General features: G+C 43.4%; 1 protein-coding gene across 9 annotated transcripts in view; it reads right to left on the reverse strand.

Annotated features, from left to right (window-relative positions):
- TRIP12 (thyroid hormone receptor interactor 12) overlaps positions 1-13,234 on the reverse strand; it is a 335,873-nt gene that overhangs the window by 68,543 nt on the left and 254,096 nt on the right. For 6 of the 9 annotated variants that reach the window (XM_063915608.1, XM_063915614.1, XM_063915607.1 and 3 more), the window contains 11 exons: positions 12,086-12,154; positions 11,400-11,565; positions 11,041-11,158; positions 10,241-10,397; positions 8,686-8,839; positions 7,679-7,907; positions 6,571-6,689; positions 6,194-6,398; positions 5,681-5,781; positions 5,286-5,460; positions 4,958-5,099 (listed from right to left, as the gene is read on the reverse strand). In XM_063915608.1, coding sequence (XP_063771678.1) covers positions 4,958-5,099; positions 5,286-5,460; positions 5,681-5,781; positions 6,194-6,398; positions 6,571-6,689; positions 7,679-7,907; positions 8,686-8,839; positions 10,241-10,397; positions 11,041-11,158; positions 11,400-11,565; positions 12,086-12,154 — 1,635 coding nt within the window. The remainder of the gene's footprint in view (positions 1-4,957; positions 5,100-5,285; positions 5,461-5,680; positions 5,782-6,193; positions 6,399-6,570; positions 6,690-7,678; positions 7,908-8,685; positions 8,840-10,240; positions 10,398-11,040; positions 11,159-11,399; positions 11,566-12,085; positions 12,155-13,234) is intronic. The other 3 variants (XM_063915616.1, XM_063915613.1, XM_063915612.1) reach the window with 1 other exon arrangement.

Genomic DNA, 13,234 nt, shown 5'->3' on the forward strand with positions numbered 1-13,234 from the left:
TAAGAAGCCACCATTTTTCCCAGGACCCTTGTGCATTGATGCACTGACACCTTTCCTGGTTTTAGGAGGTTCCTGACTAGCTCGGATAACTCCCTGGCTTTCTCCTCCGAGAGAAACCCCTTTTTCTGGACTGTGTCCAGAATCATCCCTAGGAACAGCAGACGTGTCGTCGGAATCAGCTGCGATTTTGGAATATTTAAAATCCACCCGTGCTGTTGTAGTACTTCTTGAGATAGTGCTACTCCGACTTCTAACTGTTCTCTGGACCTTGCCCTTATTAGGAGATCGTCCAAGTAAGGGATAATTAATACGCCTTTTCTTCGAAGAAGAATCATCATTTCGGCCATTACCTTGGTAAAGACCCGGGGTGCCGTGGACAATCCAAACGGCAGCGTCTGAAACTGATAATGACAGTTCTGTATTACGAACCTGAGATACCCTTGGTGAGAAGGGCAAATCGGGACATGGAGATAGGCATCCTTGATGTCCAGAGACACCATATAGTCCCCTTCTTCCAGATTCGCTATCACTGCTCTGAGTGATTCCATCTTGAAATTGAACCTTTTGATATAAGTGTTCAAAGATTTTAGATTTAAAATCGGTCTCACCGAACCGTCTGGTTTCGGTACCACAAACAGTGTGGAGTAATATCCCTTCCCTTGTTGTAGGAGGGGTACTTTTATTATCACCTGTTGGGAGTACAGCTTGTGAATGGCTCCCAATACCGCCTCCCTGTCGGAGGGAGCTATTGGTAAAGCAGACTTCAGGAACCGGCGAGGGGGAGACGTCTCGAATTCCAATTTGTACCCCTGAGATACTACTTGCAGGATCCAGGGGTTCACTTGCGAGTGAGCCCACTGCGCGCTGAAATTTCTGAGACGACCTCCCACCGTACCTGAGTCTGCTTGTAAGGACCCAGCGTCATGCTGAGGACTTGGCAGAAGCGGAAGAGGGCTTCTGTTCTTGGGAAGAAGCTGTCTGCTGCAGTCTTTTTCCCCTTCCTCTACCCCGGGGCAGATATGACTGTCCTTTTGTCCGCTTGCCTTTATGGGAACGAAAGGACTGATGCTGAAAAGACGGTGTCTTTTTCTGTTGAGAGGTGACTTGAGGTAAAAATGTGGATTTCCCAGCCGTTGCCGTGGTTACCAGGTCTGATAGACCGACCCCAAATAACTCCTCCCCTTTATACGGCAATACCTCCATGTGCCGTTTTGAATCCGCATCACCTGACCACTGTCGCGTCCATAACCCTCTTCTGGCAGAAATGGACAGCGCACTTACTCTTGATGCCAGAGTGCAAATATCTCTCTGTGCATCTCGCATATATAAAAATGCATCTTTTAATTTGCTCAATAGTCAATAAAATACTGTCCCTATCCAGGGTATCAATATTCTCAGTCAGGGAGTCCGACCACGCCACCCCAGCACTGCACATCCAGGCTGAGGCGATTGCTGGTCGCAGTATAACACCAGTATGTGTGTATATACTTTTAAGGATATTTTCCAGCCTCCTATCTGCTGGCTCCTTAAGGGCGGCCGTTTCTGGAGACGGTAACGCCACTTGTTTTGATAAGCGTGTGAGCGCCTTATCTACCCTAGGGGGTGTTTCCCAACGAGCCCTAACCTCTGGTGGGAAGGGATATAGTGCCAATAATTTTTTAGAAATTAGCAGTTTTTTGTCGGGGGTAACCCACGCTTCATCACACACTTCATTCAATTCATCTGATTCAGGAAAAACTACGGGTAGTTTTTTCACACCCCACATAATACCCCTTTTCGTGGTACTTGCAGTATCAGAGATGTGCAAAACCTCCTTCATTGCCGTGATCATGTAACGTGTGGCCCTACTGGAAAATACGTTTGTTTCTTCACCGTCGACACTGGAGTCAGTGTCTGGGTCCGTGTCGACCCACTGAGGTAACGGGCGTTTTATAGCCCCTGGCGGTGTTTGAGACGCCTGGACAGGCACTAACTGAGCTGCCGGCTGTCTTATGTCGTCAACAGTTTTCTGTAACGTGCCGACACTGTCACGTAATTCCTTAATTACGGCCATCCATTCAGGTGTCGACTCCCTAGGGGGTGACATCACCATTATAGGCAATTGCTCCGCCTCCACATCATTTTCCTCCTCATACATGTCGACACACACGTACCGACACCCAGCACACACACAGGGAATGCTCTGATAGAGGACAGGACCCCACTTAGCCCCTTGGGGAGACAGAGGGAGAGTTTGCCAGCACACACCAGAGCGCTATATATGTATAGGGACAACCTTACAATAAGTGTCTATCCCTTATAGCTGCTTATATCTGTTATTTTGCCAAATAAGTGCCCCCCTCTCTTTTTTACCCTGTTTCTGTAGTGCAGGATGAAGGGGAGATTCTGGGAGCCTTCCTACCAGCGGAGCTGTGTGGGAAAAATGGCGCTGTGTGCGGAGGAGATAGGCCCCGCCCCCTTCACGGCGGGCTCTTCTCCCGCTTTTTTCTGGAAAACTGGCAGGGGTTAAATACATCCATATAGCCCAGGAGCTATATGTGATGTATTTTTTGCCAAATAAGGTAAATTCATTGCTTCCCAGGGCGCCCCCCCCCAGCGCCCTGCACCCTCAGTGACCGAAGTGTGAAGTGTGCTGAGAGCAATGGCGCACAGCTGCAGTGCTGTGCGCTACCTTATGAAGACAGGAAAGTCTTCTGCCGCCGATTTATGGACCTCTTCTTGCTTCAGCATCTGTAAGGGGGCCGGCGGCGCGGCTCCGGGACCCATCCATGGCTGGGCCTGTGATCGTCCCTCTGGAGCTAATGTCCAGTAGCCAAGAAGCCCAATCCACTCTGCACGCAGGTGAGTTCGCTTCTTCTCCCCTTAGTCCCACGCTGCAGTGAGCCTGTTGCCAGCAGGACTCACTGAAAATAAAAAAAACCTAAGTATACTTTTACTTCTAAGCAGCTCAGGAGAGCCACCTAGATTGCACCCTTCTCGGCCGGGCATAAAGATCTAACTGAGGCTTGGAGGAGGGTCATAGGGGGAGGAGCCAGTGCACACCACCTAGGTCCAAAAGCTTTTACTTTTTGTGCCCTGTCTCCTGCGGAGCCGCTATTCCCCATGGTCCTGACGGAGTCCCCAGCATCCACTTAGGACGTTAGAGAAAATAATAAAAAAAAAAAAATGATAAAGCAGATACCTGAACCTTTAGGGATCCTAGACGAAGTCCGGAATCCAATCCTGTTTGGAGAAACACTAAGAACAGTGAGAGATGAAAAGAATCCTAAGGAAATCCTCTTCGATCACACCAAACTATATAGGATTGCCAGATGCGATGGTAACGGGCTGCCGTAACAGGTTTTCGTGCCCGAACATTGTGGGGATCACACATTCTGGAATTCCTTTTCTTTTCGGGATGTCTGCCTCAATAGCCATCCCGTTAAACGTAGCCGTGGTAACTTTGGATGCACTTGTTGGAGTAGATCCGGATGCAGAGGAAGAGGTCAAGTATCGTCCGCTAGAAGTGCAGGTCTGAATACCAAGCCCTCCGAGGCCAATCTGGTGCCACCCACCAGGATCACCGTGATTGACTCCCGTTTGATTCTATTGAGAATTCGAGACAATAGAGGGAACGGAGGAAACACGTAAACTAGGTTGTGCCCATTCTTCCGGATGTAGATCCTGACGGCTGAGGTAGTCTGCTTCCCAATTGTCCACTCTTGGAATGAATACCGCAGAGAGAATAACTGCGTTGTGTTCTGCCCATTGGAGAATACGTGACAACTCTCGCATTGCCTGGCGAGTGAGTTCCGCCTTGTTTGTTTACGTACGCTACAGCAGTCGCGTTGTCCAATTGAACTTTCACCGCCTTGGATCGAAGAATGTGGACGGCTTGTACCAGCACATTGTAGATTGCTCTCGGTTCCAACACATTTATTGGCAACAGCAATTCTTGTGGAGACCAGTGGCCCTGAAGATGGGAGTCCAACAAAACCGTGCCCCATCCCAAGGCTGGCATCCGTTGTGAGGAGAGTCCAGTCCCACACACCGAACCACCTGCCCGCAATGAGATTGTGCAGCTGGAGCCACCAAAGAAGAGAAAATCGTGTCACCAGAGTTAAACAAACTAACTGTTGAACGTGTAGATGCGACCCCGACCATTGATGTAACAGGTCCAGCTGGAAAGGACGTGAATGAAAACATCGGTACTCCAGAGTTTCAAAAGCAGCAACCATCTTCCCAAGCAGACTAATGCAAAAATGGACCGATACCCTTCGTGGTTTGAGAACAGCCCGGACCAGTTTCTGTATACTCAGAGCTTTGTCTTGTGGCAGAGAAACGCTGTGCATTGGTGTCCAGGATCACACAGAGAAACTGATGGCTGAATTTCCAAAAATGTATTATCCATCCATGTTCTACCAACACATTGTATGTTAATAGAGCATGCTCCTGGAGTATTGAAATATCTCAACCAGAAAGAAAAATCTGATAAGTAAAATAGCTAGTAAAACAAAGTGTATATTAGTAATGTCAAAATCGTTACTTGTCCAGAAAAAAAAAGTGTGTGTATTAGGCAAGGTCAACACAAATATTGCTGTAATGCATAAAGGAGATTATATCTGCTTCCCTCATCACATCCTTAACAGACCTATGTGTTTAATGGATATTTACAACCGTGTGACGTGCCCTGGTGCACTGATTAATTACCATAAGCATGCGTGTGTTCTATATAAAACAGTAAGCCTATTGAAGATTGCAATTACACTGCTACGCACAACTGGTAAGAAATAACATCACCCCCATCCATTCCACGTTCAGGTCTGTTATTGTGCATTTACTTAGTAAATGAGACATTCATGTGTTGATCTGCAGATTAGAAAGAGGCACTACTAGCTACGTCAACCTAGAACTAAAGACATTACTTAACAAAATGCTTTCATATTACAGCTGCTGCTATTGGTCTAGGATTCCGCACCTGAAGGTTGAGCTGCTCTGTGGCATTGCAGAGTCTCTGTAGTACATTAAGTGCAGGATTGCTGCCGTCCATGTTTTCGGAGCTGAAATATCGTTCTACAAACTTATGTGCCTGCTCCTTTATCCATCCGCGAATTCTCTCCCTGGTTAAGTTGGAGGGAGAGACCGAAAAATGAAAAACTAAAGCAGAGCTGGATATTCAGAACAGAGTTTTGACACCAATAAAAGTTCTAGACATCACAAATGCTTGCAGCGATACAGAATAGCATAACACGGTTTAGTGTACAAAAAGCAGAACAAATAAAGTGCGACTTAGACAGAGGTCATACCTGTTGTTTGAGATGGTATCCTTTGATGCGGTTCTTGCCAATCCGCTTACACCCGCTGTTCGTGCTGGCTCTATGTTGTTGCTATTGGACTGTGTGCTCAATCTGCCCCAGGTTTTGGGATTTAAGCTGGCCAAAAACGAGGATTTCGGAGACTGCGTGGCTGTTGGGCTTTTAGCTGATAAGATTTGAGGGGAGATAAACAAATACAGTTTAAAATGTGAGTAAACATTATAATTAAGTAGTGATAATTGAGGTAACAAGAAGAAAATACAAAACGCATTTCTAAATTAGAATTTGTCAGATACAATTTACGTAGGACTCCCTAAACACTGTCCCCAGGTTCATGCAAACAAGGTAATCAGGGAACCAGTGTGTGCTATGGCAGTAAGGTATACCTTGATTGTCCGCTTTATCTTCATCTCGAGGAGGAGAGTACTTCGGTCTTCTTGGCCCACGTTTTGGCAGCCTTTTCCGCTTCAAAACGTCACTAAGCCGCCTACAGCATAGAACAAGTACTGAGTTATGGATTTATTTACAAAGATCCACAGTAAACCTAGAACACACTTTATGTTAAACTATGTTCCTTCTTTTATCAGTCACATACCTACAATTAATGTCCACACTGTAATACAAGGCAAGTGCCGCCTCCCCCGTGACATTCTAATACATTGTGCAACCCCAATACATTCTGCCATGTGCCCGATGAACATTTTAGGAGAATATTTCTGGATGTCACTTTCCAAAATTTGGCAAAACATCAAATATGGTGGGAATTAAGCACAAGATGTCTATGCATGGACTGTGGAATAAAGTCATATTATTCATCCTCCACGCCTTCACTTATAATTCTGGTGTGTATTTCCAGTCGGCTTCTAATGTTTAGCATTTGCGTTATTACAATTTCTCACCCTTGTGGGCTAAGGTCCAAGGAGTCATCTCGGTGCTGCAGGCTGGGAGACCCTAGGTCAGCTGCGGCATTCCCAGCCGCAGTGCCAATTCCAGTGTTTATAGTCCCGCCACCCACTAGAGAACCAGAGCCGTTGGTGCAGACCTTTGGTGGGCTTGTTAAGAGAGTCTCAGATTCAGCCAAGTTTTTCACTTGGTGCATCACACCTGGAAAATAAGACACATGCAGCACTCAATATGCGCATTTATATGTACACTTATAGCTCAAAGAAAGCACTATGGCCACATAAATAGAGCAAGCAGAATATGCTGCAACGGATCACATGGCACATGTTCGAATGTACATACTATTATACACACAAAACAGGCAATAGATTACCTTCTCTTCTGAAGTATACACTGAATATGTCCGGTAATTTCTGCATTAATATCTCGGCCATCTGAAGAGCTCCCACCACTATTTTCAGGTCCTGACTTGACAACATAGACGCTATGTGACTAAAGGACAAAAAAAAAAAAAAGTTTTGCTTTTAATGTAGGCAGTAACAGAACAATGTAACAGCCTGACTTATGACTTGGCCTCTCAAAAACCTTTAATATTAATAGGTGGTGTACCACCTTGCTAGTTCACCACAAAGTAGTTCTTCCCAACAGTCTGTAAGCCTCAGCCATTATCCATATTTCCTTCTCTAATGAGGGTATGGCAGAAACTATCAGGCCAACACACTGGCTTCCATATTGGTTTCTCAGGATTTTACAGTCAAAACAAAGTGCATCCTCAGGTACTGCACAAGCCTGGCATTATAACTGTACAAATACTAAAACACTCCAATAAAGTACACTGCCACATGGAAATCCAGAATCATAAAAGGTAAAGACTACGAATCTATAATAAGAGAAAATATTTAGAGGCAGATGTACTAAGCCTTAGACAGTGATAAATTGGAGAGAAAAACGGTCAACCAATCAGCTACTAACTGTCATTTTTCAAAACACAGAGGCAGATGTTTTAACCAGGAGAAGGGATAAAGAAGTGATAAGCCAGTGATAAGTGCAAGGTGATAATGCACCAGCCAATCATTACGGAATTGAAAAATGACAGGAGCTGATTGGCTGGTTATCACCTTACACTTATCACTGCTTTATCCCTTCTCAAGGCTTAATACATCTGCCCTATTGTCTGTGACATGGCAGTTAGGAGCGGATTGGCTGGTACTTTATCATAGTGCAATTTATAACTCTCCAATGCTTACTACACATCTGCCCATTAATGTGGTGATTATTAGCCTAAATAAGAGAAAAGACTTTTAAGCACCAGTACAACAGCAAAAACAGTTATACATTCATGTAAGGCTTTCTTACTTAAAAGTAGGAAAAAAGAGACACAATGCCAAAACAACTGAGCACTGCCTAACATAACAGATTAAAAACTCTTCCAGTAGTTCATGTCGTTTCTCTGTAAAAGTCCTAAAGTGTTTGTGCCCTACCTGGAGACGGCATGGTTCTTTAAAACATCTTTTAGGAGCTCAGCATCAGCAAAATAAATGATTCTAAGGATTGCTCTAAGGCACTTGTGTCTGACCGCGGGCCCCGCAGAGGAGCTATACACTTCATAAAGCACTCCAAACAAGGTCTTAATAAAAGACTTGGCCAGCTCAGGGTCCTCTTTCATCAGCTGCGCCCTCGCGTCTTCTCTTTTGAGCTCAGAATGTCCACCTACAAACATAAAAGGCAGAGAGTTATGGAATGTTACAGCATTGCCAATACACAGAAAATGGCCTGCAGAATACAGTTACTCTGCATATATAACCAAGAAAAATACCAAAACGTTTAAAACAAAAATAACCATATCATCACCGTGACCATACACTAACACAAGTCTGCTTGTTCTACCAACTGCAGCAGGGCAAAAAATAAATTAATAAAAAATAAATAAAAAAATTATACATACATATATATACATACACATATATATATATATATATATATATATATATACATACACACATATATATATATATATACACATATATATATATATATATATATATATACATATATACACACATACATACATACACACATACATATACATACATATACATACATGCAGTTTCAAAGAAATAGGGAAAAAAAGAAAAGAACAAAAAGAAAACTCAAATGAAAACACACATACAAAAACAAACCAAAAAATATATTTCGCCCAAAAACAAACCTATTTCTGAATAAGAGCCCAAACAGAAAAGTGTAGAATTGATTTTGCAAAAGGTTTCCAAGTTCAAGTTGTTACAACAAAAAAAAATGAAACCACTTATCACCAAATCCAGAGAGAGAGAGGCATGTAAAATAGCAAACACAAACTGGAGAAATCCAGATATAAAAAAAAAAAAGAGAAAAATAAGTATTTGCCTTGAGTACGCAGCAAATGTGCAATGCTTCATCCACCAACAAATAAAAACCATGTTAAGACCTGGATGTGGCACAGGATACTTACTAGTGTTCGCATTGGCTAAAGGGTTAGGTTTTCTCTGAATGGCGCGTGCAGTTCCGGTGTCCTCGTTGATTTGCTGCATAGAATTAAAATCAATAGTATAAACACGCCCCAGTGTAGACAAACTTATCTCATCCTCACCAACCTGATGGGCTGCCTGAGAACACAGATATAAAACAGAGAGATAATCCTTGAATAGTAAACACAGAACTTCTTCATGCACAATTGTTAGGCCATGTGTTGTTCTCTCTGGGTGGCCGAATGAAGTTCTGTGCTATTGGCCAAAGTTCATAATACGAGAAATCAGAGTTATTGTTAAGAAACAACCTTTTCAGTATAACCCAAGCCAATTAAGAATGGATCAGCCCATATCAGTATAATTACTACATGCAAGGGACTAGACCATTAACAATATTCATAACTTATAGTGACAATGTGTTGGGTTTAATAGTGATAACATCTGTCGTAGGGATGTATGAATAATTGGTTTGGGCAGTTATTCAGCTTCAGTTCTGTAATACTAACAAATCTAATTATTTTATTACTCTGAATGTATGAGCAAAAGTTTGCAAGAGAAGAGAAACAAATTAAAACTCAGTGCTCCGATTAGTTTTCTTATTAATGGAATGTAAGAGTTAAAAGTTACCAAGAACAGAATATGTTGATTAGGTAATAAGCTATTAGGAGGGGTTTTTATTGCTCGGGTCACCAGCTGCAGTACAGTAACAGCAAGGATTAGACAGTACTGAAAGGGGATAGATGTTAATCGCCACCCAAAAAGGACAACACACGGCCTAAAGTAAAAAGAACTGCTGAACATCTAAACACCTACTTAAAGATTATGATCATTCACACACACACCAATAGCTGGTTAGAATGGCAAGACACATTGGGGACCATTTGTGAAAACTAGGACAAAACATCACAAGGCAGAGCATCCAGTCCTATGACTACGTTCATTCTGTAACTATGGGATTGATGTATGAAGCAGAGAAAAGAGTGGAGAATTGGATCAGTGGAGAAGTTGTTCACAGCAAATCCGTTTCTACCTATAATTTTATAGCGTGTACTTGTTAAATGTTACCTCTATGCTGATTGGTTGCTATGGGCAACACCTCCACTACTTAATACATCAACCCCTATGTCAAGGTGATATGGGTTACAGCACTTATTTGCATGGTTACCAATATTAATAGAGTTCACCATAGTCTGAATGCATATACGTTGTTACACAAGCATCCATCCATACAGAGACACAGGCTAACCAATAAGGTGGAGAATACGGAAGAAGAAAATGCAAATAAGGTTTTCTGGTGAGAAGATACAGTAGGAGCCAAACAACTGCAACATGGTAAATTCTAGTAGCTATAAACATTCCTTAAACAAACGTACACTACAAACAATATATATATATATATATATATATATATATATATATATATATATATATATATACACACAGACTAACAAAAATGTACAGGACTACAAATAAACACACACTACACAAGAAACATACTGAAATAAAAAGCAGACATCAACTACAGGACAAAACAGTTACCTCAATGATGCGACTGTCTATTCGGCTGTATGGGTGCCACAGGCCACGGTCATCCCTCCACTGCCAAATCGCCCCATCTGTGTTTTGGGCATTTCCTTTCTTTAACATTGTGTCAACTGCAAATATTCCTTCCTTCGGTAGACATGGCATCAGCTCACTAGAACGGGAATGGCGAAAAAATAAGTTAGTTTCGCATTTAAAAAGAGCAATCTAAAATCTATGAAGAAATCATACAGAACACTTCAGTCAGCATAATGGGCCTAATTCCAGTCACATCGCAATGCTACCGCAATTTAGAAGACTGGTGCTCTCTGCACATGCATGCCCATCCTGTGTGAGCAGTTAATGAAGTGGGCTCGCATTAACTGCGAACGCCTCTTCCTGATTGACAGGCAGAGGCGTTCGCAGGGCGGGCGGAGCGTTTTTTGGGGTGGCGCTGTGTTTTTGGGGCAGCTGCGTGTCGTCACGCGCAGCCAATACAATCAAAAAGATGGCAGCGGGACTCCTGCCGTCGCAGCCAGGCTGTGCTGGTAGGAGATTTCCATTGTTTCTGCGACCAGGTTCTAATTGCGGCGCAATCGCAATTAGAGTGTGATCGCAGTTGGTGCGCAGCAGGTAGCATCCTGGGCGGCCTTGCCCTGCGATGGGCGGCCCCCAGCATGAGATTGCAAGAGTAGCAGATTCTGCTAAAAGCTCTTACTCTTACTGAATTAGGCGCAATATATGAAGAATTGTATTTACAAAATATTTAATTCTCAGTGGCGATAAACATGCAGAAGCGTTGCTCTGTGAAAACATACCATATAAGAGAGGTCAGTTCATACAGCTCCTGGGGACTCCGTGGGACCAGGTCAATTTGCTCCAGGCAACTACCATTTGAAGCCCCACACAAGAGGAAGTGAAGAGTTTCTGCTATGTCTAAAAATGAACAGTTTGCATCAGAATCTGAAGAGTAGAGGCTATCAATGACAGCTGGGACCTATAGTTCCACAAACACAAGTAAATATCGCCTCCCATCAACCTCTCCAGAGTCAATCTGTAGAGATTCATGAATAAATCGGATATTATAAAACTTCTAATTATAAAATGACTAGCAATAAACAGTTTAGGAAGTTGTCCTGGTGAGAACCACAGTTTCTGTGAAAAGCAAAGAACATACTTTGTTTCATGAGCTGCACGGCCAGCGTGGGGCAGTTGGAACACATCAAGGAGAACATTCGGACCACCATGATGAACATGCCCGAGCTCAAGATTGGAGGAGTCACTACCAGAAGTTGTTGGATGTTGGTAAGAAGGTCTCTAGAAGCCACTTGCTGGAGAAGGTTCTGTATATGGTGGAAAAAGCACAAATCATTTTTAATGGGCAAGCCAATCTCAAAACAATATAGATTACGACAGCATTACTTTATAATTAAGGTGTGCACAACGGCCCATGTTTCCTTAGAGGCCTGTGGATACAAGAGAGGCTTAACCACATGCCCCAAGATGTCAAGTCTGCTCTACCCTACAGCTTGCACCGTGGGTGTGTAGCTACACCCATCCCCCTTGTACCAGAGACCGCCCGAATATCTAGGCATCCCTGGGTATACTTGCATGTTCTCAGCTGAACCAATATTCATAAGCAGCATATCCGCTGAAGCACAAAGTCTCAAGTCTAAGTGACGTTACAAGTTCCTAATGTACGGATAGGCTGCAGCCTCATGATTGCTGGCTGTGATCCACCAAGAAGGTGGCAGACGTACAAAGCGGTTTACATTACTTCATAAATGCACTATTTACAATGTAAACAAGAACCAAAAAGAAAATAAGTATTTATCCGTTTATGTGGTAACCAGTGAACATTACCTCTTCATGCTGGAAATTATCTACTAGACGTGCAAAACAGAGGCAAGTGCTTTCCACGGATTTCTTATCCTGTAGAATAAAAGAAGAGCACAAATAAAACTGGTTATTAGGTATCATCTCTAAAGACCTAAAAGACTGGTATGAATCCAACAGATGTCCTAGACAGCCATCTCTCATAAAAAATGCATGAGCAGCTTGCGTCTACCACTGCCTGTTGCTGTAGAGATCATGTAAACATACTGTATAAAGGCTTTTCAATAACAAGGCAAGAATATAGCCTGTACTCCATAGCAACCCTTCAGATATTCGCTTCGTCAGTCTTTTTCCAGGCCAGACATTTGAAAGCAAATGTCTGATTATTGCAAAAATAAGATTTTACTTACCGATAAATCTATTTCTCGTAGTCCGTAGTGGATGCTGGGGACTCCGTCAGGACCATGGGGATATAGCGGCTCCGCAGGAGACAGGGCACAATAATAAAAGCTTTAGGATCAGGTGGTGTGCACTGGCTCCTCCCCCTATGACCCTCCTCCAAGCCTCAGTTAGGATACTGTGCCCGGACGAGCGTGCATAATAAGGAAGGATATTGAATCCCGGGTAAGACTCATACCAGCCACACCAATCACACCGTACAACCTGTGATCTGAACCCAGTTAACAGTATGATAACAACGAAGGAGCCTCTGAAAAGATGGCTCACAACAATAATAACCCGATTTTTGTAACAATAACTATGTACAAGTATTGCAGACAATCCGCACTTGGGATGGGCGCCCAGCATCCACTACGGACTATGAGAAATAGATTTATCGGTAAGTAAAATCTTATTTTCTCTGACGTCCTAGTGGATGCTGGGGACTCCGTCAGGACCATGGGGATTATACCAAAGCTCCCAAACGGGCGGGAGAGTGCGGATGACCCTGCAGCACCGAATGAGAGAACTCCATGTCCTCCTCAGCCAGGGTATCAAATTTGTAGAATTTAGCAAACGTGTTTTCCCCTGACCAAGTAACTGCTCGGCAAAGTTGTAAAGCCGAGACCCCTCGGGCAGTCGCCCAAGATGAGCCCCCTTCCTTTTGGAATGGGCTTTTACCGATTTTGGCTGTGGCAGGCCTGCCACAGAATGTGTAAACTGAATTGTATTACAAAT

This window comes from Pseudophryne corroboree, chromosome 4, assembly GCF_028390025.1.
Source record: "Pseudophryne corroboree isolate aPseCor3 chromosome 4, aPseCor3.hap2, whole genome shotgun sequence".
In the NCBI taxonomy this organism is placed as follows: Eukaryota; Metazoa; Chordata; class Amphibia; order Anura; family Myobatrachidae; genus Pseudophryne; species Pseudophryne corroboree.